Source organism: Chenopodium album, chromosome 3, assembly GCF_948465745.1.
Source record: "Chenopodium album chromosome 3, dcCheAlbu1.1, whole genome shotgun sequence".
NCBI lineage: Eukaryota > Viridiplantae > Streptophyta > Magnoliopsida > Caryophyllales > Amaranthaceae > Chenopodium > Chenopodium album.
Window position 1 is genome coordinate 78,933,225 of NC_137836.1, and position 27,283 is coordinate 78,960,507.

Below are 27,283 nucleotides of genomic sequence, written 5' to 3' on the forward strand. Positions count from 1 at the left end.
CTTAAATAATTCAAGTCATTATTTGGTCAAGTTTTACAAGTACAATTCCATAATGTAACACGGGACAGTCGTAATTGGGTCAGTTTTGTCAAGTTGATGTTTCTGAATTCTGAAGCGTAAGATGTTGATTAGCTGAAGTCAGGATCCTTCTATGAAATTGTTCTTTGTTGAAACATTTCTGAACTTGTTTGACAAAATTGAGAATTTTCAACTCTCAGATGTGATATACAATTTTTTCCCTACCATCTCAGGGGAACTAGGGAAGGAAACAGAATACAAGCCCATGCGATGGATGCACCACATGAAAACATGAAGTATTAATCTTTTTTCACCTTCAATACATTATATCATACAATAAGGTGATACCGAAAATGAACATATATAAAAGGAAAGGAAAAGAAAAGAATGAATGACAGCATTCGTACCCTGAACTGAAACTTTAGTGAATGCAGAAGAAACCAGGTCGTGGAGGAGAAAAATTATGAGGTGAAGGAGAAATAAATAACTTTACTTTGGTCAGGCGGAGGATCAAATGAACAAAATTATTATACAGCCATTTAATTAACACTATCATTTGTGTCTGTGCTTTCTGATTGTCGACCAGCATTTCCAACAGTTCTTTTGCTCATGTTTGCTCGCTGAACCAATCGAACCAAAGCTTGCACCACCTCTGACATTGGTGGTCGGAACTCGGGCTCAGGCTGTTCACAAAAGCATGTTTCAGTATGATTTAGACACAAACCTAGCAGAACCTAGATATGTATAGAATACTACACAGAACAAACAAGTATCTAAATGGAAACCTACATCTCAAGTTTCAGAAAGTTAAAGCTTACAACACTCCACAATTCATGGGTGAGTAAAGGCTCTAAGGATCTAATGGATAACTGGACGAGTTGATGCAAGATCATAAGCTGGAGGTTACAACACTGGGTTGGGTAGTTTTACATGCAACATACCATATTTCCATGTAGACACTTACTGCAAGTCTATGACGCACCTACACTGCTACACAAGTACCCACAGTTCACAAAGCATGCATTTTTGTTCTTTGACCTTTATTACCACTTATCACCACCTCTAGAGATGCGATTGAGCGGTACTGATTACTGAATTAAAGAAGGAAATCATATACTTGGAGGTGGAGATACATCTCCCAAGACATCCAATTGGAAATAGTGTGCAAACATACACAACATTAATTTACCAAAAGGGTTGTAACATTCTTCTATACTAAACTGATGGACCTGGTTGTGGTGATTCAATAATTAGCTAGTATTATGAGATTCTCTTATTCATCTATATGATATCTTCAGTGCACAAGACCACACATACAACCAAACAATATACGAGGTGCTAGGCCATTAATTCACTCCACAAAGTTTCAGGTTTTTGCCGGGATCAGCATATAAGTTAAGTAACAGCATGTAATTTTGCACCTGCCAAGTAAAGCAAAACCAAGAAAAGGCAGTCAACAATACCTGAACACAAAGGGCAATGACATCAGCAAATCGCGACAAAGATTTCACAGGGTAGAGGCCTTCTAGAGCAGGATCCACCATTTTAGTCAAAGCATCAATGTCATGAAGCTGAGGTGTAGCCCACCGAACCAACGATTGCTCAGCCCTTGGCAACGAGCTGAATACAAAATAGATTTATTCAGAAAATCACCCTATTAAATCCTGGCTGTGTCCTCATTCTGTACTGATGACACAACATTACCTATCAAATGGTTTCCGTCCACTGAGAAGCTCTAACATAACCACGCCAAAACTGTAGACATCACTCTTCAAAGTATACTGACCAGAATCAGCTACTTCAGGAGCACAAGCATTATGGTTAATCGCCTGCATAAACAGCAAGAGGATATCAAAAGAAAGAGCGTTAATCTTTGAGCACGTTATGAGACATAGTTGTCAGCAATGAATTATTTGCAAGAAAATCAGGATCATTATCAGAAAAAAGAGAGGGGGGGGGGGGGGGGGGGGGACACCTTACAAACACAAAGCATCAATGACTGAAAATTCCTCAGTTACAATATCACCAAAAAGGAAAAGGGGGTAAGAAATGAAGAAAATAGCATAAAGTTTGATCAAATGTTAAGATAATTTCTTAAACAGTGATCATTTAGTGCTTTTCTCCTTTTCCTCTTCATTCTCTTCCTTTTATGGTGTTACAGAGTGGACCTTTCAGTCTTCTCTAACTTTAAGATACTATGATTGCATATCCAACAAAAGACATTGTCATATGAGTACCATAAATGTAGGGCATGCCTCATTCAAGCACAAGAACTTAAGAGTATATATTGAAAGTTTACCTGGTTTGCGTTTGGAAGGAGGTTTGCCAACCCACAATCAGAAAGATGAGGATTTAGCTCCACATCAAGTAATATGTTCTCTGATTTAAAGTTTTGATGAACAACAGATGGAGAGCAAACTTCATGTAGGTACCTGGCAATGATTGGGGAATATATGTTAACGTGAATAGAGTTGAGTAAACAAATAAAGTTACACATACTAAGTCACAAGGCTGACTTACTCAAGAGCACGTGCGCTCCCTAAAGCAATTTTGACACGAGTATTCCATGTCAATGGTTTACTGTACTCATCATCAAGATGTAAGAAGTCGTTCAATGAGCCATTCTTGTGGAATTCATAAATTAGCAAGTGTTGGCCATGTTCAGAACAATAGCCAACAAGCTCAGTTACATTTGGATGATGTAATTTGGAAATGCTTGCAACAATTTCGGTGAAATCTTCAGGATGGTTAGCTAGAACAGATGAGTCAATCTTTTTCACAGCAAGAACCTATCAAAACAACATATTTACCAACTATGAGCAACTTTAATCATCATAAAGGCTTCAAACTAGCACACAATGACTTGTCACAAACTAACAGCAGTTCAATGACACTGAACGTGAAGGTTGCCAAACAACATAGGTACAATTCACATGTAAAAAATGATGAAAAATTCCGAATGTATGCCCCTTTCACCGGTCCAAGCATTAGGCCAGTCATTTCATGAAATTTTTCTGTAAGTTAAAAATTTTATGTTTTTCCTTCTAGTGCACCAGACCAAATTTTTGTCAATAAATTTACAGCACTATCTTATATACAAGGGCTGAAACACACCACCCAAATCAGGAACAGCAATAGTAGAGTTTCTTCCATTGGCAGACTTCCCATCATTTGAGGAACAAATAGTGGAGAATAAAAAAATAAAAATTAAAAGCATTCAAGGGCACACACCTTTCCATCATCAAATTGAGCACGATATACACGTCCAATAGACCCCTCTCCAATAAGATTTTCAACGCTGAAACTTCCAGTAGCCATCTGCAGGTCTGCTATAGAATATGATTTTACATTTTCGGGCACTGGTGTAGGAATTTTGGTGACTATAGGGCGAACAGGTTTATTTGATAAGTCTTCATCATCAAATGATTTGTTGCGATCCAATGGAGGTGGTTTTAGAACAACTGCGGGAACTGTGTCAAGCGTGGTTGTGTTGATTGAGGATGAAGAATGAACTGACTTCAATTCCATATATTCAGGTTTACCTGATGAATTAGCATTCCAAACAGCTTGAAAGGTTCAGGAAATTAAGGAGCATAAGGCAAGTTGATACAGAAAACATAAATAGCAAAAGCAATCTCAAAACACGATGCAGACATGCTTGGATAATATAACAACTGCAATGATTTAATTTTCATTGATTAACTTCAGTTTTGCCTTTAGGATGAATTTCTAGCATTGCAAATGACTCCATTTCTTATCTTCATCAAATTCATTCCGCTTTGGAAGTGCCACAAGTCAATGAAGCCTCCATGTGCTATACGGACACTAGAAGATTGGGCTTATAAATTTTGGATTATGTTTAGAGCTCCTATGTGTATAACCTGGACTCTTGAGACTTGCTGTTTCCAGGACATGTTGGGTTTATGTGCTTAAGCCAGGTGATATTTAGTTATATATAAATTTAAAATGTTAGCTAAGGGACGCCAATGTACAAAGCTTGGACCACACACTGGCAAAAGACTGCTTTTTTAGGTTTAGTTATCTTCATTCCTATGGGTGGGGTCTTGAGGTTTCAACTCATAATGAACTTATCCACAAGGATAGTGACATATGCTAAAAGAGGTGGATATGCCATATAAACATCCTCAATATCTTTTAAGGTTTATCGAGTACTTTTTTATGGCAAGAAATTACATAGTTCCAGATGATAAAAGAACCTAAAATTATATATGTTTCTTTCACTGAAGCAAGGTCCATTAAGAGAGGAAAAAGAACCACAATAAGAGTGAATTACCTTCCACGTCATTCGAAGCAGGAGCAACAAAAGGCTTATGTATGTCTACCTTCTCTACGTCAGGGGATGGCCTCCGTATTCTTCTCTTAAATAATATAAATCCTACTATTGCTACAACTACCACAATAGCCAAAATAATTCCAACTATAGCACCAGGACTGATACCAGATTTTCCATCCCCAGAACTCGAACTATCTGACGATTTTCCGTGATTCCCAGATTTGTGATGATTGGCATGTGATCCAGGTGGAGCTGGGGGTGCTGGCCCAGAGCTCCATGAGTTACCATCTTTCCTGTGAGGGAATAAAACTCCACTTAGTTTAAAAGAACCACAAAAGTTCCACTTAGTTTAAAAAGACCACAAACACAGATTAGGTATCCATCAACTCTTACTGTATATTAATATTTTGTAACTGCCTTGGAACCCAGCCAGTGAAATGGTTATTCGCAATATTCCTATAAACGACAAATAAAATATCAAGATATATGTATTGGTAATTCTACTACTTAAATTATTTTCATACACAAGTATACTAACAAATTCTCCAGAGGTAGATCTCCTAGGACATCAATTGTGCCTGTGAACTGGTTATTTTGCACATTCCTGCATTACAGTAGCAAGTTAATCAATCATATTACATATAAAGAACACGTGTATACAGTTTAGCACTGTCCACAAAGGCAAGTAAATTGAGAAGTAATACAGAAAGGCAGAAAGCTAAATAGAAGAGGCACTAACAAGGTTTTCAAACTGGTCAAGGAGCTCATTGTTTGTGGAAGATCACCTGTGAGAGCATTGTTCGCGAGATTTCTGAAATAGAAAATAATAAATATTTAGTGAGCTATCATCTACAAGGTTCTGTTTCAATAAGATTTGTAACAGCCGAAGTATTCAAGTAGTTTTGCCAGCAGATTAGATTGGCTTCTATATTTGATCTTCGGAAATACAAAAGAATGGAAAGGATCATTCATAAAGCTAACTGAAACTACTTGAACTCCGAAAAGTAATAGATCATGCAAGTAAAAGAAGTCAATTCACAACATTGACTATTATTTCACAATGTAAATTATCTTTTCAGCCCATAAATACAAATAGATGTATTTGCAAATATATATAGTTAACAAAAGGATAGAGAGGATTACTCACATATTGGAGAGTGAAGTAAGCTGTGAAAAGTCTACATTCAGCTGTCCATTAAATTGATTTTGGCTGAGGTCTCTATTCTCATTCACAGAAACGAACCTTAGTCAGGTCTGTCGTAGAATATGACATCAAGTAGAAATATTGGTCAAAGGGCGAGCAACTTACAGATGCACCAAAGGTTTCATAGTTGAAATTGAATAAGGTACTGCACCGTTGAAATTGCAACCAGCAAGGTTTCTGCACAAAAAACAATAGCCTAAGAACCGTCTGGAACTCCAGTAAGCAAGAAAGCCAAAAATCGAGATAGGAAAACAACTGCAGTTTCTGTAACAACATTCACTTCTCAAAAGAGTTGAAACAATGGAAGGCAAAAGTGCTTACAGTCGTTGCAAATTTGGAGGAAGGTTATAAGGTACCGTGCCTCCAAAATTATTATGGCTTATATCACTGCAAACATTATCACAAAATCATGAGACAATGTACATAAGATACAGGAGATATTAGAATAAAACTGCAAAAAAATATAACTGTATTACAAGTCAGTCAAAGATGTCAAACTCGTAAGCTGAAAACCTATTGACCCAGTAAGTCCAAGATTTGGTATTTTTCTGCACAAAGAATTGTATAATACCAGAATTAGAACACACAAGCTTTTACAGATGATTAAACATTGTAATAACAGCAATACAATGCATAAAACCGACTCTTACATTTGTGTTACCCTTGAGCCTGAGCATGTAACACCCTTCCATGACTGACCACATGGATCACCACCACTAGCAGTCCATCCCGTAAGCTGTGGAGGCGAATTCATGCTGCTAAACATGACATTAAGAGCAGAAGCTGCAAATTGAAGAGAGAATCAACATCACATATATGTCTTAATCAATAAGAATTGGCAAAAACTCCCCAGTTGGTTTTTCATTTAATCCATCATATTGATCACATTGATCAACTTGCAGCAATTTTAGTCAGACTTAGTCAAGCAGAAAATCTAATAACTTTTATTTCTGAAATCAATAACACCATCAAGATCGTCCTAACAACCATCGTTACTCTAACTATCCTTATTTGCACAAGCTCAGAACAATGCCTCTAAACAAACCAGTTGTGATGAAGTAGGGAAAATATAGCTGCATTCATAACAACCACCATGGCCCGTTTCGTAGGTGGTAATACACAGCGACAGCAGAGATGATTCCATGGGTTAATAGCATATGAACTATAACTTTATTAGCACATATACAAAAAATTATTCTCATTACCACCTTCCACCGACGAAACGAACCATACATGTACTAGAATGCTGCACTAGGCAAATTGGCACAAAAGATCTATGAGAAACTCAATTGTCCACACCCCAGAAAACCCCATTGATTAGCAAGAATATCATCATGATCATCAGCATATGAACACCCTTTAACCAATAATTTCAGTAACCGAAATACATAAAATTCCTCTCTTTAAAAAAAAAAGGAGAAACCAAATTCATTGTAAGCTTGCCAGCTTGGATAAACAAGATCACTATACTCATTGTAGCAATCAGTGTCATCAATCATCAGCATTCCATCAAAACTCCCACCTCAAAAAAATTAAAAATGAAATAAAAAATAAACCCAGAAAATCCCAATGCAAAAATCAAGCCAATATGACAAACATCAGCAAGCATAAACCACATCTTTAATCAAAACCCCCCAAAAAAAAGAATAAAAGAATCCATCTTTACAATTAAATCCCACAAAAAAAAAAAAAAAAAAAAATTAAAAAGTGCAAAAAAATTGAATGTCAGCAGCTAAAATCGATTAAAATTTCAAAACCCTGAAACCAATTCAATCTAAAAATCAAAAATAACAGCAACCCAGATGAACAAAACAAATAAAAAAGCAGATAAAATCAAAATTAGCTCAAAAACAAAAAAGAACTAACCATCAGATTGATCTGTGTCACCATTAATGAAGCTTGGACTAAACACCAAAATGCTGATAATCAGGAGCCTCCAAAGCTCCATCATCATCTCTCAATTATTTTCTCTCTCTAACTTTCTCTCTCTAAATTTTCTCTCTCCAAAAATTCTCTCTCTATCCACCTCTTTCTTCCCTTCCAGTGAAGACTAAACAGACAGACAGTGATGCCCTGCTCTATTTTTAATTTCTATTTTTTTTTTAATTAATTGAATGATTAAATAATAAATCTAATTTCTTGGGTATAATTCCATAATTTGTTTACTAATTAAAATTTGGAGTAATTTTCGTTGTAATTTCTGACCGACGAATTGAACAGTAAACAAGAAGAGAACAGTTCTCTAAATTTTGCCCGTGTATATGTAAAGCTGGCAGGCACGATAGACTAGAAGAATCCCAAGCCACAGAAAGTACCCGCATTTTTATTCATTTTTTTTTGTTTTTTTATATGGAATTTTGTCAAAATTACCTAAAAATTAAAATAATTTGGGTAATGTTATACATAGCTCTTAGGGTTATGTATAAGAGCCCTTTCCCTAAATAATGTTGGGAAATTATCTAATTCCCAAATTACAGCTAGTCTTTTTTAATTCCCACCATACCGTCCACATCACCGGTTCAGTGGGAATTTTTTTTAAAAACGGGTTTATTAGAAAACCGCTACTTCAAGTAGCGGTGTGCTACTGAAAACCGCTACTTCAAGTAGCGGTTTACATATTAGAAACTGTTACTTGAAGTAGCGGTTTACATATTAGAAACTGCTACTTGAATTAGCGGTTCGTATTTACTAATTACTGATTTACAGATATTTTGTTTTTAAAGAAAACTTATAAAACAAACCCATAAACCGCTACTTGAAGTAGCGGTTTTAATTTCATAAACCGCTACTTCAAGTAGCGGTGTTTTGAGGAAAACCGCTACTTGAAGTAGCGGTTTACAAAATTAAAACCGCTACTTGAAGTAGCGATTTGTTGCTGGACCGAGAAAAAAAATCGGTTTGTTTTCCTTAGCTGACGTGGACGGTATAATGGGAATTAAAAAAAGAGTAGCTATAATTTGGGAATTAGATAAAACACAAAACATGCGTAGATCAATGTTTTTTGTGTTCCATCCGGTTCACCCTTTGGGCTAATCCGGATTCGGGGATCAATTCTGGGTGGTTAAGTTCCAGTCCCCTCCCAATTGTTGTTGCGGGGGATCGAACACGGTTCCTCCCTACCAAGTGTAGTCACGCGTAGATCAATGTAATTAGTGTGAATTTGTCATGAAATTTTCTAAATTTAAACAGTTTTTAAGAGTATTTTTACTACTTATATGTAGCCCTAGTGACTATGTATAACATTTTTTTTTCAAATTTTTCATTGTTCTGTTCTAGGGGTTGGATTTTAGTAAATTTTGTTTGTTTCTTTTCTTGGAATTCTGACTTTGAAAGTGGTAATTTTGTAATGCCTTTTGCTCTCGAAAAGATTTTGACACTACCTAAATTTATTCTGGGACAATTTACTGGACTTTGTGAATAAAGTAATGACAATTGTGATTTAGAAAATTATTTTTATGAAATTGTTGTTTGATTAATTTGTTCTGTATAGGACACAATTTACTCATAATTTGTATTTGTAAATTACTCTATTAGTTCCATAAAGATTGTTATAAAATACATTTTATGTTATGTGACAATTAATGTATATATTTGAGCTAATCAATCAATTACATACTACTAAAAGCGAATCTATAGACACACTTGTCAATATATTATTAAAAAATTTCCCGCCAAAAGTACTTTCTCAAAACATCATTGTTGATTAAGGAAAAAATAAATTACATCTAAATTACGACATAATTTGTTTTATATAAAATATTTTAAATATTTTCTCTTGCATGGTTTTATTTTTGATATCTCTATATTTTTAAATACTCAAGTCATTATATTAAAAATTTTATAATAAAATTATCAAAAATATTTAACAACCGTGCATTGCACGGGATTTAACCTAGTATATGTCTAGTTATTATTATGAAAAGATAATATTTCAAAAATATATATTGAGTTGTACGAATAACTATTTATTATGAGTAAGTTGTAGTAAGAATTTTTTTTCCTTACATGTATTCATGTATATATACTTGTATTGTAGATTAGAGGTATGTTCTGATTTACTAAATTGAACTGAATTGATTGAAGCTTAACTAAATCGAATTGTTTATGAGAGAAGGAAATTAGGAACTAAACTGAGCTGAGCTGAGCTGAACTGAAGAGAACATGCCCGTATTGGTCAAAATGATATTTGTAAGTAGTGTCAAAATGACAATTCAAAGTGTAACTATATTTGTGAATCAAATGGGGTGTGTCACCAAGTTTATATTCTACTTGTATATCAAGAACAAAAATACAAGTATATATAAGGAGTTTTTTTTTTTTTTTTGCTCTCTTCTAATCAAATTTTACAACTATATGAACAATAATTTACACTATATATAGTACAAAATACAAGGTACCATTATTTGAGCATTAAATACACACTCCCTAATGAAACCAATACACTATTACCATCAAATTTAATTGTTTGTTTTAATTACATTCATACACCTCGCTCATTTTTCTGCTCTCCAATACTATAATTGAATTGTCATTCCACCATCATTTTTTACAACGTTCATAGACATAAAATAGTGTAGGTAAGAATAAAATAGTCGCCTTTATATCATTTATAGTATGAGACAAAATAAATAATAATAAAAAAAAAGTTCAAAAGTGGAATATCGACCACTTTTAAATAGACAAAGAAGTAATTGAAAGGCCAAACTACCAAAGGGTAAGTTGAACATGACTACTAGAGGATGCAAGTAGATGACATGTTCACGAGAAACACTCCAAAGTAGTGGAGTAGAAGTAAAAAAAAAAATCTTTTTAATTAAATACAGCTTCAACCATAATGATTTGCTGACTTTCTCAGATCTAAATACCCTAATCTTTCATTTTTGGCACTAATTAATGAGATTACACTGTCATTTCAGAGCATAATTACTACTAGTAACAACTTTAATGAATTTAATTAGTATTAATACTGAGCAATATTAAAAAGCAATTAAAAAAAAGGGATAAAAAATGTAGGGAAATCTAAGGAATTGTTTGTTGGATGACAAGTGGGATACTTTCCTTAGTTAATAATCACCTTCTTTTACTTCACTTATGCTATATTTTATTTGGCTAAATTCTTTTGGTATGTTGCCTTTTAAGATTTTATCTGTGGTAGGTAGAGATCAGATCATAGATCTCAATTTTCTGGGTTTCTTAATTTAGTAGATTGGTTTATTTTACTTTTGCAAGAAAACACAAGTGCACAGATCGAATAGAAGTTGCCAAAATATATGTATAGACTATGAAACAATCTTTTGATTCCTAGTATAAATTGTTGAATTTTGTTTTCACCCTAAAATAAATTATAAGTACATTATATAATAGGTCAACAACCTATAATAGTAAAGTATAGAAAGTACTAGGTAAGAACTCTAAGAATACATCATATCGGACCGACACCTTGCACATCCAGCCTGAATTAATAGGCAAGAACCCTTAAAAGTAGGGAGAGGGTAAAAGAATGTAAACCTCTAGAGATCGAGTCTTGAATGAGGAGTGATCATTAATCCCTCAATCTCGAGATGATATTACATCAAAATTACCGTACTTAATAAGTAAAAGCAAATTTGACAAGCTAAGGTACATAAGGTACATCGTATCTTTAGTTGAATCCAACGCAAGGGTAAAGTATACCATATTTGTCCGATTTAATCGTAATTATAGGCGAGGGTGTTTTGTAACCTCGTAGAAAACATATTGTCAATTTTATATGGTAATAATGAAATTGAAGAAATTTTCAGCAATTTAGTGATTAATTATAGGTGTAATTCACTTTTTTATATTTTATGTATATTTTAACTTTTTAATTCACCATTATCATTTATTACATTATTAATAATCTCCCTACCTAGTACCTACATTACTAATATTCCTTTATACGGTGGTCGCAACAAATTCTTCTATCAACAAAGTCAAAGACGTTCGGTAAAGTGTAAACATAATAATTTTAATTTTTTTGAAGAATAATTATAAAGCATCCATATCAGTAGTTGAGGTTATTACTAAGGTACAGCTAGCTAATTACATAAAATGATTATGATTATCCAAGCCAATTAAAGAATAAGTATATGTTCTTACAATAAGGTTTTATATAAGTGTTTTAAGTTTGGTAGGTACATAATTAATTCATTATTTGACTACAAGAATATTACAAATGGTCATCCATTTCACAATCAATTATATATTAACAAGACAAGATTATGCAAAATCCATCATTTCAATAGGTAAATCATAATATTAAGACTACGCGGAAATAAATATTCAACTCTCACGTAGTTTTCTTTAAATATGATTGGAACAACATATATATGCTTCATATGGTAGGTGAGTGTCCCTTTTCTTTCATTTTTGGTTGTAGTATTAGAAAAGCCAATAATAGTTGGTGCATAGCTTACCACACCATCTAATTAAGAATTAATAAAACATTCGCAACAAATTGGGAGTTGCATCTAGTCGAGAATCATAAAAAGGGACTAAGGGAGAGTGAGGGATAGCTCAAGTGGTTATATTTTTCATCCCGATTTCAGGAGATCCTAGGATCGATTCTCTCCCTCGCTCTTGTGGCTCACTAAGTCACTAAACCCCAAAAAAAAAAAAAAAAAAAAAAAAAAAAGGGAATAGGGAGGTATATGAAACTAAAAGCAATGTTTTTGTTGTGTATTGTGTTTGTGTTAGGAGCTATTAATTCGCAGAGTCGTAAAAGACTAAAAGTTACAAGCACTTGGAAAATGAGTAGGGATGAAAGTTTGATTTTCGACTTGAATTTGAGCTTGAATCTAATAAATTCAAAATAAAAATTTGATTTGTGCAGTTTGAGTTCAATCCAATTTGAATTTTGATTTGCTCCCTTTAATTTTTTGATTGAAACACTGATCCGGTTTTCTTATAAGAAGTATTGAGTTCAGTCCAATCCATTAATAAAAAGAATCCAATATGAATTACCAAATTGGTGTAGATTAGATTAAAATTACAATGACTTTCACCCATTAATTTAAGTCAGTTTTAAAATAAAAGAGTTTCCCTTGTATAGCTGAATCCATTGTTTGAATTGGTTGAATAATGAGTTAAATGAATGACGCACTATTATTTACTTATACTCGTATGTTGAAAAAAAATAAAAAAAAAAAATTAATGCTCAATTGCTTCAACCTTCCTTAAGATTACATATAAAGATTCTAAAATACATTTTTCTGAAACAAAAGTGGTATAAATTTGGAAATTTCCTATTAAGCTAGGCATGTACAATTAGCAATTGGTTATTTAGAAGATTAGCCATATAGTTCGCCACTGTTTTTGCATGGTCCCACTCAAAATTTAAAATCCCATGTTAGTGTCAAATGTATGTCCATAATTGTGTTTAACGGTCATGCCGGTAGTGATGGTCTATTTCCCTGTTCCTCAAGGAACAGAATATTCATTTTCCTTGATTAGATAGTGGAAGTGCTTTTTCATTGCTAATGATTAGGACAAATTAAAACATAAAACATGATTACACAACGCAATTAGTAACTAACTATTTGTAAATAGTTTCTTAATTATGAAAATAACCGACCAGTATTATAATATATACGGTAATAGTTACAATCCTCCTAGCCCTAGAACCAAAAAGATATCCTAGAATCTTAAGAAGTTAGCTAAAATACAATACATAGTATTTGCTAATAAATTACATATCCACAAAAAATATATTATACGATATCTCATTATAAATAGACTAGTATAAACTCGGTCTATCGGTTGAAATTGTAACTTTTGGAGGCTCGGTTTCCACTAGTTTATTTGTAGTTCAACACCACTTTATTTGGAGGTTCGGTAACTTCTAGGTTCTACAGTTCTACCCTTTCCATTTCAAATAGACTCGCTTATATTCCGAGTTAGGTTGATCTATGCAAGATTTTCCAAAATGCTTTGTATTGTGTACACACTATACAAATATTGCTAAAAACTATTGAAGCGATGCTATTAGGATATTTAGGAAATATCATAGATTTAGGAAATATTTTATCTTCTCTGTTTCCATGTTTATCTAGAACTAGGATTCTAGAGATCTTTTGTATTATATATTTCGTGCTTTTCCATCAATGAAGGCTAAGCAATTTCTGCCTAATTCTACCTAATTCTACATGGTATCAGGCCAAAGTTTCTAATCAATAGCATTCAATGGCAGGTGATGATGTTCCACCGCCACCCCCACCACCGACCGAAATAAAACCAAATTCCCCTTATTATCTTGGTTCCCAAGATCGCCCAGGAGACTTCATCACACCTACTCGTTTAACTTCCGATAATTATGATAGCTGGGCTGCTGATATTCAAACCGCTCTCGAAGCTCGACGCAAATTTGATTTCTTGGATGGAACAATTCTTACTCTATCACCACCGTGCACCAAGTCCGATTGGACGGCCATTAACGCTATGCTAATATCATGGATATCAAATACAATTACTCCTGAAATACGGTCCTCTTTGTCCAAATTTAGAGAAGCAAAACCGTTTTGGGATCACTTGAAACAGAGGTTTGCTCAAACTAATGGACCTCGCATTCAACAATTAAGATCTTCCATAGCCAAGTGTGAACAATCTAGGGATATGCCGGTTTCTGTTTATTATGGTCAATTACACTCCTTGTGGCAAGAGTTGGATCATCATGAGCCATTAATTTCCTGCTCTGTTTCCGGTTGTCCTTGTGGTCGTTTACACGAGGAGCGAAGAGCGCAAGCAAAGTTACATGATTTTTTAATGGGATTGTATCCAGATTTTTATTCATCCCTACGCACTCAAATTTTATCACAAGATCCGCTTCCGAGTCTTGACAGAGCCTATCAGTTAGTAACTCAAGAGGAGCGTGTTCGCCTGTCTAGGAAGGACGCAGCCACTCATCCAACCGAGGCCGTTGGTTTTGCTTTGCGCACTGGAGCTGATGCGGCAGGTGTGTCGCGAGGCAGGGGAAGGGGTTCTGACAAACCACTTTGTACCAAGTGCCACAAGACGGGGCATGAAGCCTCCACCTGTTGGGCAGATAAGGTGTGCGCCCACTGCAAGAAGAAAGGGCACCCTGAGACCCATTGTTTTGAGATTGTGGGCAGGCCAGGGAGTAGACGCCAGGAGCAAGGTCGTGGTCAGCCTCGTGCCAATGCAGCCGCTTGTGACAGTCAGTCTTCCGCATCTACTTCTTCTACAGTTTCGGCTTTGGGACAATTATTTACTCCTGAACAGTGGAAGGCTATTGCAGGGGTTGTTGGTAATGCTCAAATTCCGGAAAACAGATTAACCGGTAAGTTTGATGTTTCATCTTGGATTATTGATACCGGCGCGACTCATCATGTCACCGGAGAGAGTTCTTGGCTAGTTGACACGAAAAATATTGAATGCCCTGTTGGGTTGCCGAATGGTGCACAAGTAATAGCCACTTTGGTGGGATCTGTCTGTTTATCTGAAACAATTACTCTCACTGGAGTTCTTTATGTTCCGAATTTGAATTGCAACTTACTTTCGGTTTCTCAACTTAATGATGATTTACACACTATTGTCCAATTTGATTCTTATGTTTGTGCTATACAGGACCAAGCGAAGGAGCTGATTGGAATGGGAACTAGAAGAGATGGACTATACTATTTTAGCAAACCGAAAGTGTCAAACGTTGAAGCTACACCGAAGTTAGAGTTATGGCATCGTCGACTTGGGCATCCTTCTGAAAAAGTAGTTAAGTTAATTCCTAATGTTTTTGGTAGCAAAGATCATTTAGATACGGGTTGTGAAGTATGTATGCATGCTAAACATCCTAGAGACAAATTTCCTTTAAGTGATAATAAAGCATCTCGAATATTTGAGAAAATTCATTGTGATTTATGGGGTCCATATCGACATGTTTCGTCGTGTGGAGCTCGTTATTTTTTGACAATTGTGGATGATTATTCACGAGCAGTTTGGGTTTATTTGTTGGTTGATAAATTAGAGGTCTTTCAAATGTTTATGGCCTTTGTTGCCATGGTTGATCGGCAATTTTCTCAAACTATTAAAGTAGTACAAAGTGATAATGGGACAGAGTTTAACTGTCTACTTGCCTACTTTAGAGCCACTGGAATTTTGTTTCAGACATCGTGTGTAGGAACTCCACAACAAAACGGGCGAGTAGAGAGGAAACATAAACATATATTGAATGTTAGTCGTGCTTTGAGATTTCAAGCAAAACTACCTATTTATTTTTGGGGAGAATGTGTACTCACTGCTGCTCATTTAATTAACCGTACCCCAACTCCTCTTTTGGGAAACAAAACTCCTTTTGAAATCCTTTTTCACAAACCCCCATCTTTTGTCTCTATTCGAACCTTTGGATGTTTATGTTTTGCTCATAATCAGAAAAACAAGGGAGATAAGTTTGCTAGTCGGAGTCGCAAATGTATTTTCTTGGGTTATCCGTTTGGTAAAAAGGGATGGAGAGTGTTTGATTTGACTACAAAGGAATTTTTTGTCTCACGGGATGTGAAATTCATTGAAGAAGTATTTCCGTTTAGGAATCCGGAGGCCGTGAATATTTCCAATAATGAGTATGAGGATCATAATATTCATGAGGATTTTTCAGCAATTATTTATGAAGATGTTGTTGATAATCCAAACAACAAAGCCCAATCCAATACTCAAGACCCAGCGGTAGGACAAGCTTCACCAAGGTCCGTTGGGCCTTTGGCAGATCAGTCCATAATGGCTGCTGGTGAGCCCGCTGGTAATCCAGCGCCAGATGGGCCACCTATATCTTCCCCCACCTCCACGCCATTTGAGCAGGTTGTGGATGGGGCTTCTTCGAGTGGGCCCACGACTGCTGCAGAATCGGATGACAAGGAAGCTAATATAAATGATCAAGCTTTGGGCCGTGGCTTGAGACAAAAATTTCCGAATGTCTTGCATCGAGATTTTGTGACACATACGGTATTTGCTAATAGTCCACTCTCTTTTCCTTCCGATCACTCCTCAGGTACTCCTTATCCTTTAGCACATTACATTAATTGTGACAATTTTTCTGTCAAGTATCGCAACTTTCTTGCAGCTATTATCAAGGATAATGATCCTAAATCTTTCAAAGAAGCAATGAAATATGATGGATGGCGTAAATCTATGAAAGATGAAATTCGTGCTCTAGAGGACAATGGTACATGGACTCTAGAACGCCTTCCTCCTGGGAAACGTGCTCTTGGTAGTCAATGGGTCTATAAAACTAAATATTTATCTAATGGTGATATTGAGCGTCTTAAATCAAGATTAGTGGTGTTTGGTAATCATCAACAAGCTGGAATTGACTATGATGAGACATTCGCTCCAGTTGCCAAGATGACTACCGTTCGTGCTTTTCTCGCAATAGCGGCTTGCAAAAACTGGGAAATACATCAAATGGATGTGCAAAATGCCTTTTTGCATGGTGACCTAGCAGAGGAAGTTTACATGAAGTTGCCCCCCGGGTTTGAAAGTTCAGATCCGTCTTTGGTGTGTAGGTTACGCAAGTCATTGTATGGCTTGAAACAAGCACCTCGGTGTTGGTATGCAAAGTTGACAACGGCTCTAAAACGGTATGGATTTATCCAATCCTATTCAGATTACTCTTTATTTACATATACTAATGGCAATACTCAAATTAATGTCTTAGTTTATGTGGATGATCTTATTATTTCTGGGAATGATTCCGCTGCACTTAAGGCTTTCAAAGCATATCTTAGTGATTGTTTTAAAATGAAAGATCTTGGTTCCCTTAAATATTTTTTAGGCATTGAGGTGGCTCGTAGTCCGTCCGGATTATTTTTGTGTCAAAGAAAGTATACTCTGGATATTATCTCTGAAACAGGTTTATTGGGTGCAAAGCCGAGTGGGTTTCCCATGGAACAAAATCACAGACTCGCTCATGCTAATGGCGAATTTCTTCAGAATCCAGAAGCTTATCGTCGTCTTGTGGGACGGCTAATATATCTCGGGGTCACTAGACCGGATCTCGCCTACTCAGTTCACATTTTGTCACAATTCATGCAAGCACCACGCATAGAACATTGGGAGGCGGCCTTGAGAGTTGTTAGGTATCTCAAAGGATCTCCCGGCCAAGGCATATTATTGCGTTCGGATAGTGAGCTCACTTTAGAGGGATGGTGTGACTCAGATTGGGCGGCGTGTCCTTTAACTCGACGCTCGTTGACAGGTTGGCTTGTGTTTCTAGGAAAATCACCGATTTCTTGGAAAACTAAAAAGCAACCTACAGTTTCAACTTCTTCTGCAGAGGCGGAGTACAGGTGTATGAATGGCGCCACTTGCGAATTAAAGTGGCTCAAGGGTTTACTGTTGAGTTTGGGTGTGCAACATCCTAAAGCCATTAAATTGTTCTGTGATAGTGAGTCAGCATTGCATATTGCGAGGAACCCTGTGTTTCATGAGCGTACGAAACACATAGAGGTTGATTGTCATTTTGTTCGCGATGCGATTACTGAAGGATTAATTTCTCTGTCCCATGTGTCCACTAAAGATCAATTAGCGGATATATTCACAAAGGCACTCGGAAAGGCGCAGTTTGATAAACTTCTTTCCAAGTTGGGCATTTTTGATCCTACTGCTCCAACTTGAGGGGGGGTATTAGGATATTTAGGAAATATCATAGATTTAGGAAATATTTTATCTTCTCTGTTTCCATGTTTATCTAGAACTAGGATTCTAGAGATCTTTTGTATTATATATTTCGTGCTTTTCCATCAATGAAGGCTAAGCAATTTCTGCCTAATTCTACCTAATTCTACAGATGCCCACGTCTTTTCTTGTCCATGCATCTCCAGTAGTACTATGTAAAGTGGTACGGCTACTTAGTGGTGGCCACGCAGTTTGGCAAGAAAAGGATTTGGGAAACAATATGACATGCTTAATTACATTATTTCACATCATCATAATTTATTTTGGTCAATGTAGAGTTTAGACGTTCCTTGGGTTACCTATCATTTCAAATATAAATGTTACTCCGTATTATATTAATGTTTATTAAATTAAACTTGTGTTATTATTAGAAGTTGATTTTTGTTCAAAAAAAAAAAAAATGCTTAAATATTTTAAACATATGCTCTTGATTAAGAACTCGTGCATGTATAATTGTAGGAAATGTACCGTACCGTATATTTTGACTAATAAAAAATTAAAACAATGAGAAATTATGTCAACTACACAGTTTTATGATTTGAAATTTTCAAGGTTGTATAAGAGGTCAGTAATTGAAAACTTTCCTTTTTAAGTCATACTATACATTCTAATCTTGGACCTTTGATAATTTTTTCATTTCTAGTAGAGAATAGGGAATTAGGGATAGAAAAAAAAAATAGGGAATTAGGGATAATGCAAAAATTGTACAGTAGCAATTAGCAAAACTCTTCAACAAAAGAAAAGATTGTACTAACACAAATAAATGAGAGTGAGAGATAGGTCAAGTGGTTAGAGCTTCCCTCCTGATTCTAGGAGATCTTGGGATCGATTCTCACCCCCGCCCTTATGGCTCTCTAAACACAAAAAAAAAAAAAATTAATAAAAAAAAAAAATAACCAAACAAACATGTGAGAAAGCTAAGTTATAGGCCCATATGTCCACATCTGCTCATTATGTCTATGCGAGTACTATAGTAAAAGCCCATTTAGTAAAGCCCGTACTTTGGCTAACAAAAACTCATTTAATATGGTTTTGTTTTTGTACTCCGTAGCATACTTAGAGGTGTCAAAACCGAACCGACCTGAAAAAATTTATCCGTTTCGAACTGTCATCGATCCGATTTGATCCGAAAAATTTAAGACCCAAACCCGATCTGTAACTGAACTGAACTCAACCCGAATCCGAAGTTGACCCGATCTGAACTTAACCCGGCACCGATTTGATCCGACCTGAACTCAACCCGAATCCAATTTGACCCGACTTGAACTCAAAACGAACCGATTTGACCCGACCCGTGCTCAACACGATCCGAAATTGACCCAAAAAATAACCGATCTAATCCGATCTGTTTTGACCCGAACCGATATTAACCCGATCCGATTTTAACCCGATTTGATTTTTACCCGATCTGAATTTAACCCGATCATAATTAATTATTTACTTTTTTATTCACGTTCTTATACTATATATTTACTAATTATTAATAAGTTAAATTTTTTTACTACAAAGAAATAATCCGGAGTCTTAAGTTTACTTCATGTACATATCAATTATATTAATTTACTTTCTAAGCTTTAATAAATGCCACAAGATCTAGGCCCTGTTTGGTAGTAAGCTTATTGGGGGTATATTAGTTTATTTGACTAACTTTAGCTGATTGACTAGTCAAACAAGCTAATACAAGTGTTTGGTAGTAAGCTTATTGAAAGAGCTTATTCCACTAAATAAGCTCTTTTTGAAAAAGCTCACTTTAGGAGCTTTTTCAATTAGCTTATTCATTAATTATTGTGAAATGACATTTATAACCTCATTTAATTTAAAATCCTATCTAAACTACCTACCCCACAATTAGCTTATTGGTCATTTCACATACTCAATCACCTTTAAGCTATCAGCTATTTACCAAACACTTTTATATAATCAGTTAATACAATAAGTTAGTCAAATCAGTTAATAAAATCAGCTAGTCAAAATCAGCTAACTCAATCAGCTTCAGCTTTCAGCTTTCAGCTTTCTCCCAAACAGGGCCCTAATAAACCTAAACATTAAGCGGGGGTATATTAGCTTATTTGACTAACTTTAGCTGATTGACTAGTCAAACAAGCTAATACAAGTGTTTGGTACTAAGCTTATTGAAAGAGCTTATTCCACTAAATAAGCTCTTTTTGAAAAAGCTCATTTTAGGAGCTTTTTCAATTAGCTTATTCATTAATTATTGTGAAATTACACTTATAACCTTATTTAATTTAAAATCCTATCTAAACTACCTACCCCACAATTAGCTTATTGGTCATTTCACATACTCAATCACCTTTAAGCTATCAGCTATTTACCAAACACTTTTATATAATCAGTTAATACAATAAGTTAGTCAAATCAGTTAATAAAATCAACTAGTCAAAATCAGCTAAGTCAATCAGCTTCAGCTTTCAGCTTCCAGCTTTCTCCCAAACAGGGCCCTAGTTAAATGCTGCCTAAAGCCTATTGTCATTTTTATTGAATTTCCTCCCATTCTGTTATATTTTATTGACCCAATAATAAGGTAAAAACTAAACAATATCTCTAGTTTAAAAATAACCTTATTTGGATATGAATTTGGTCAACTCGAACAAAATCCAGCCAAACACAAAAAGGAATTGAACCGAAATTGACTGAACCGAACTTGACCGAACCGAAATCAACACGACCTAAATTCATCCGACCCGAAGTTACCCGACTAAACCCGTTTTAAACCCGATCCAAATATATCCGAACCGAAAGTGAATCGATCTGAAGTTGACCCGACCCGTATCCGACCCGGACTCCATAAACCATGACCCGAAGTTGACCCGACCCGAATTTGACCCGATCCGACCCGATCCGAGTTAAAAGGATAATTTTGATCCGAACATATCCGACCCGAACAGACCCGACCCGAATAGACCCGACCCAAACTCCATCCGGTTATCTGAATTGACACCTCTAAGCATACTTCGTATGTATTTATGCCATGAATCAATCGTATGTATTTATGCCATGAATCAATAAGGTGACAATTATGCAAGAATTCTTCTACACAAAATATTAAAAGAGTTCATCCATTTCATTTTAATCAACACAATTTTTTTAGACGTATTTGTTAATTTATAATTCAAACTGTCAAACATTAACATCTTTAATTATTAATAAAAAATAATTCATAAAAAATATATTTCAAAATATATACATTAGGATTATACTAATAATAGTTTACATGACTATGAGCCTGTTCTGTTCAGCTTAATTTCAGTTCAGTTCAGTTCATCTTCAATCAGTTCAGTTCATCTCTGTTCCTAATTTCCTTATTTCATAAACAATTCATTTCATCCCTATTCAGTTCAGTTGTTTTTAGTAAATTATAATAGGCCTTATGTTAAATGTTAATATATGTTACATTATATGTTACAAAATGTAGTCAAAGTAACTTATATGAAAAATGTCCAAAAACAAAATCAACCCGTGCAAGCTCTACCCTTTTGAATCTTATAAAGAGATTAAGGAGAGTCTTAGAAATACGTAATACTGTAATAGACATAGTTTTGTGGAAGACAATGCAACCGAAGATCCCTAAGGTTCTTCAGTTCCGACTTTCAACAATCGTCTATTAGTGTAAGAAGTCGATCGTAGAACAACTTTATGTTTCTCAAGTAACCTAACAAGGATTACTCCATAAGAAAACAGAGAAATTTTTATGCATGATGGCATGCAATGCTTTGAAGTTACAAATAAGGGTGTATCCAATGTGCAATTCCACATGTACAACTTAGTAACTTACCTTATATAGCAATCAGCAACTTCGCAGAATTGAACGTTATTAGCACAAAGGAAACACGTAATGACATGAAAGTGCAACTATTAAGCGAACAATAACTAATTAACACTAGTAAACTACTCAAACACCACAAAATTAAAGAAAAAAAAAATGTTCTTGATCCGTTACAATTTACAAATTATTACTGCGAGTATATGTCATCTCCAAACCCCAAAGCAATTTCATTTATAGATTATGATTCGCATAAATGGAAAAACCATAATTACAAGTTAAACAATCAAACAACATAGATATCTATAATACTACCTCCATTAATTATTATTTGCGCAACAACGGGATATATATTTGTGAGATATAAAATATTCCTTTATTGCAAATAATAATTAACGGAGGTAGTAAATTAATACTCCCTCCGTTTTTAAATACTTGCTCCACTTTTCTTTTCCGTCCGTTTTTAAATACTTGTTCAATTTTCTTTTATGAAAAGCTTTTACAATATTTAATTCATTTCTCACACTTAGTGGACCCAACATAATCCTACCTCCTTCTATTCTTCTACTATTTTTGTTTTTTTTTTTTTTTATAATTTTTTATTTTCTCAACTACCCCACTACCTCCATATTTTATTACTTTCTCCAATTTCTCCTAAAACTCCGCGTATGGAGAAATGGAGCAAGTATTTAAAAACGGAGGGAGTAATGGTTAGTTTAAAAAACAATACAGTAATACCATATCTAGTTAAAAGACATAATTCACCTAATAAATTTGTTTTTATTATGTTTTTTATTCTGTTTGGAGAAGGAAGGAGCTCGAAATTTCTAAGTAATTACGAGTAACAGATAAGAACAGAAGAAGAATGACAGGTTTAGATGTTCACATTACAAATGTACAACGCTCATGGAACCCTTTTATTATCTTCACCTCACTTCCTTGCCAATCCAATGCGTGCACGTTAAGGGACATATACGACTACATATATATATCTATATATGCATGCATAATACACTACTAATTATAAACTACTAAATATAATCAATTATATATTTCTTTTCCCAAAAAAAAAAAAAAAAAAAGAAGAAGAAGATCAGATCATCCAGAAGAAGAGATCGATGAACGGCGGGGATGAATGGAGGTATATGATCGTACGGCCAGAAAAGGCTGGAATTAGGGATTTATGGAAGTTTTGGAGAAAGGGAGACATAAAAAGTGGGTCCAAATTTATATTGAGTAATGGTTGTTGTAATGATGATAATGTTGAAGAAGATGATTATAAAACATTTGATTTAGAAGAGTGGAGATTATTGTTTGATGGGAAAGATAATAGATGGGTGATAATTGTATCAATTTTAGTAAGAAGGTTGATTAAATTATTTGGTAAACCCTTGGAATTATTTGGAAATTTTGTGGATTTCTCCCTTAATCTCCTTTCTCTTAATGGCAATCTCTTTCGGCTTGCCTCCAACTTTCTCCAAGGTACGTATATATATTATGTTTTCCGGTTTGACTTTATTTGACAATCAGTTGTTGGTTATTTGTTTAATTTGCGTAACTTATGATTGTGTTGCATATAAATGCATGCATTGTGTGTAGCTAATATAAAGCAAATGCAGGTAAGGTGGTGATTCCAGAAAGAGGCACAACGACATTCATAAGCTCAATTGGACATTTGGATGGGAGAATCGACTTGAACAAGACAGATTATTTTGGAGAAGGATCATCATCAAGTAATTCGAAAATAGATATTGAGAACAAATCACTTATGGACCTTTGTGTTATGGCATCAAAGTTGGCTTATGAAAATGCTAGTGTGGTCAAAGAGGTTGTGGTTAACCATTGGAAGGCAAGTGCCTCTTCTTTTCCTCTAACTAATATTCTTGCATTGGCTTTAATACCGTAATCCCATAGACGTATTATCAACTAAGAGGGGGGGGGGGGAGATAAGGGAAATCCCTCAAACGAGTTTGATGAAACTTGATCCCTAAATATCAGGGATACGAGGTGGGAGCGATGCCACTACTCCATCACTTCAACCTCATACTACCTCCGTTACAGGTTATGTGCAACGATTTGACATAGAGCAGAGAAGGAAAATGTCTAATCGTTGCACGTAACCTGTAATGGAGGTAGTATTTGAAGTATATTGTTGAAGGTATTTTATGAACGCATGTGTCACTACATCAAATCTAGCTAATGTACATCTCTTTATTCTTTGTTCCTTACTCAATAGTAAAGTAAGTTCCTTACTAATTTTCGTTTTAAATATTGAAGCAGATGCATTTTGTGGAGTTTTATGATGGTTGGAATGGTAAATAAACCCATCTTCCCTTCATTCTTTGATGTTTAGTATTATAATAAGGATCTTGCTAACGAGCGCCCCGGGGCGTTAGATAAGAAATAATTGTATTGGTTGAAATGGTATTAAGTTAGGAATGTATGACAAAATCACGCGTCGTTCGGTGTAATTAATGTTAATTTTACTCTAATATTTTCATTTTTAATTCTCTTATCTAACGCCCCGGGGGCGCTTATTAGCTTTTGCCTTATAATAATGCATCATTTATGAGCTTCGGGTTACTATATATTCCTTTAATTTGCTATTTAATTTTACAAAATTTAGTTTTGAGATAGGAACTTTACACAGTACCATTTTAATTAAAACCGGCCCAATAAGTTTAAATGTCACATTTTTAATTGCAATTAAGCCAATAAATTCATTATATATACTTCGTATAAGATTTAATTCACAATGAATTAGTTTCATGATACTAAGGGGCCGTTTGGTTGGGGGTATTCAATAAAGGGAAAGGGAATTAACTACCATGAATCTCTTTGTTGATGTTTGATAGACAAAATCAATCCTTCCCTTTACCCCTCTCATTACCCCATTTTCCTCTACTCTCATTCCCCACCCCCCCCCACCCCCCACCCCCCCACCCCCAAGGGAATCACTCAAACCCCCAAAATCCTCTTCAGCCAACTACCTTGACCAACTTTCTAACTACCTTGACCACCCTTGAAAACACCAACCGACCACCAACACCACCGCCCAACCACCTCAACTATCACCTAACCACCGCAACTACCGCCCATACACCTACAGAATCACCGCTCAGACGCCAATAAACCACCGCGCGCGCTAACGTCACCACCCAGCCACCACCGAAACTACCCAAATCCACCGGAAAAAATACAATCTTCCCCAAAAATACCCAAATCCGCCGGATTACCCACCACATTCACTATCAATTACCCACGAAAATCATCACACCCACCACAAAACCACCACAAAAACCACCCAAAAAACCCTAACCATCTCAATAAGAAACCATAACCACCCCATAAACAACCTCCAAATACCCATAAAACAACACATAACAATCTAAAAACATACAACCTTCTAGATCTACCAAAATATTACCTAAAAAAAGAGAGAGGAATGACATCCACATTTACCCATGGAGTTGGTGCGGCGGTAGATGAGGAAGGGGTGGCGGTGTTGCAGGGAAAGGGGAGTAGTGTCACCGGAAGAGAGGGTGGAAGCCGATGAAGGGGGGTGGGGGAGCTTGGCGCTGCTGGAGGTAGGAGGCTTGGATCGGAGTTGGTTGTTGCCCATGTTGGTTGTGAGGTTGTTTTCAAACTTCATTCCATTCTTTTGATGTAAAACAAACAACCTATTATCAATGAGGGAATTGCTTTCCATTCCCACTCTTTCCCTTTCTTTAAATCGTTCCCTTTCCCCTTTGCGAACCAAACGGCCCCTAAGAGTGAGGGATAAATCAAGTGGTTAGAGCATTCATCAGACAACAATTTAATTAAAAAGTCGAAATGTGAAATTTATAATCCACGTATCCATTTCTTGCAAGAAATTATAATTGGTCTATCATTCTATGATTCCTATCTTTCTTTTGACAGATTATCAGCAGGAGAAGTCCACCCAAGTGTTCATCCTATGTGACAAACCAGAAGATGCTAATTTCATACTAATAAGCTTCAGAGGCACTGAACCTTACGACGCTGATGATTGGAGCACAGATTTCGACTACTCATGGTACGAGATCCCAGAGCTAGGAAAGCTTCACATGGGTTTCTTAGAAGCCTTAGGTTTAGGCAACCGAGCTGATACCCCTACATTCCGATATAACCTCCTACACAAGAACATCAATGTTGCTTCCACCCCGGATATGGCAGAGTTAACAGCCTACATTGCTGTAAAAACCAAGCTCAAGGAATTATTACAACAGCATAAGACCGCGAAGTTTGTTGTCACAGGACATAGCCTAGGCGGGGCTCTTGCAATCTTGTTTGTCACGGTGTTGATCTTACATGAGGAGATTGAAATGATGGAGAGATTGTTGGGTGTGTACACTTTTGGACAACCAAGAATCGGAGATAGTAAGCTAGGGATGTTCGTGGAAGAACGACTTAATAAGCCTAAGATTAGGTACTTTCGAGTTGTTTACTGCAATGATGTTGTTCCTAGGCTGCCTTATGATGATAAAACATTCTTGTATAAGCATTTTGGTGTTTGCCTCTACTATAACAGCTTTTACACTAAGCAGGTACATAGAACACACCCTACCGTTTATAATATCGAGCTTTTTATGAAATAATTATATCTGATGCTTTATTTTGGTATTATGAAGCAAGTGAAAGAGGAGCCGAACAAAAACTTTTACGGGATGAGGTACCTGATTCCGGCACACTTGAACGCGGCGTGGGAGTTGATCAGGGCCTTGACAATGTGTTATGTGTATGGAACAGATTATAAAGAGGACTGGTATTCGGTTTTGGTGAGGGTTGTAGGATTAGTTCTACCTGGTATTTCTGCTCATAGCCCAAGGGATTATGTCAATTCAGTGAGGCTAGGTAGAGAACACAACATTCAAATGTCCTCTCTTCATTAACTTATTAATTGGAGTGTGTTTAATATTCAAATGTCATTAATTAGAGTGTGCTTAATTTTTTTTAAAAAAAAACATTTTTCCTTCACTCTTATAAGTCTTATCCCTTTTCTTAATTCTCTTTCATCCTATCGTTAATTAAAAAATTCTCTTTCATCTATTTTTCTTCTTGACTTCACTTGTGAACAAGTCTTAAGTTAAGAGTCTTACCATCATAGCCATTTATTATTTGTGTTTTTTTATCTAATAAAATTATAGTTAACTTAGATAAGTTAATTTGTATCTTATTATACTATTTGTTTCCATTATGTAATGATTGATCGTTTGACAACTAAAAAATATTTATAGCAAGACTTAAACTCGAAACCAACAAGTCTTAC

At 35.5% G+C, this 27,283-nt stretch overlaps 2 protein-coding genes across 2 annotated transcripts; one reads left to right on the forward strand and one right to left on the reverse strand.

The window, feature by feature from the left end:
- Positions 1 to 274: 274 nt before the first annotated feature.
- On the reverse strand, positions 275 to 7,771 carry LOC145624359 (protein STRUBBELIG-RECEPTOR FAMILY 6-like). The gene is made up of 16 exons (XM_081677377.1): positions 7,383 to 7,771; positions 6,167 to 6,299; positions 5,993 to 6,064; positions 5,838 to 5,903; positions 5,622 to 5,693; positions 5,460 to 5,531; positions 5,052 to 5,123; positions 4,851 to 4,916; positions 4,706 to 4,768; positions 4,313 to 4,605; positions 3,250 to 3,560; positions 2,539 to 2,807; positions 2,318 to 2,450; positions 1,723 to 1,847; positions 1,482 to 1,638; positions 275 to 701 (listed from the first exon to the last, which is right to left on the reverse strand). The coding sequence occupies exons 1-16, from the start codon at positions 7,468 to 7,470 to the stop codon at positions 558 to 560; spliced, it is 2,136 nt and encodes a 711-aa protein (XP_081533503.1). The 5' UTR covers positions 7,471 to 7,771; the 3' UTR covers positions 275 to 557.
- A 15,213-nt stretch (positions 7,772 to 22,984) lies between these two features.
- On the forward strand, positions 22,985 to 27,006 carry LOC145618265 (triacylglycerol lipase OBL1-like). The gene is made up of 5 exons (XM_081673045.1): positions 22,985 to 23,475; positions 23,613 to 23,821; positions 24,274 to 24,307; positions 25,915 to 26,561; positions 26,646 to 27,006. The coding sequence occupies exons 1-5, from the start codon at positions 23,112 to 23,114 to the stop codon at positions 26,904 to 26,906; spliced, it is 1,515 nt and encodes a 504-aa protein (XP_081529171.1). The 5' UTR covers positions 22,985 to 23,111; the 3' UTR covers positions 26,907 to 27,006.
- The last annotated feature ends 277 nt before the right edge of the window (positions 27,007 to 27,283 follow it).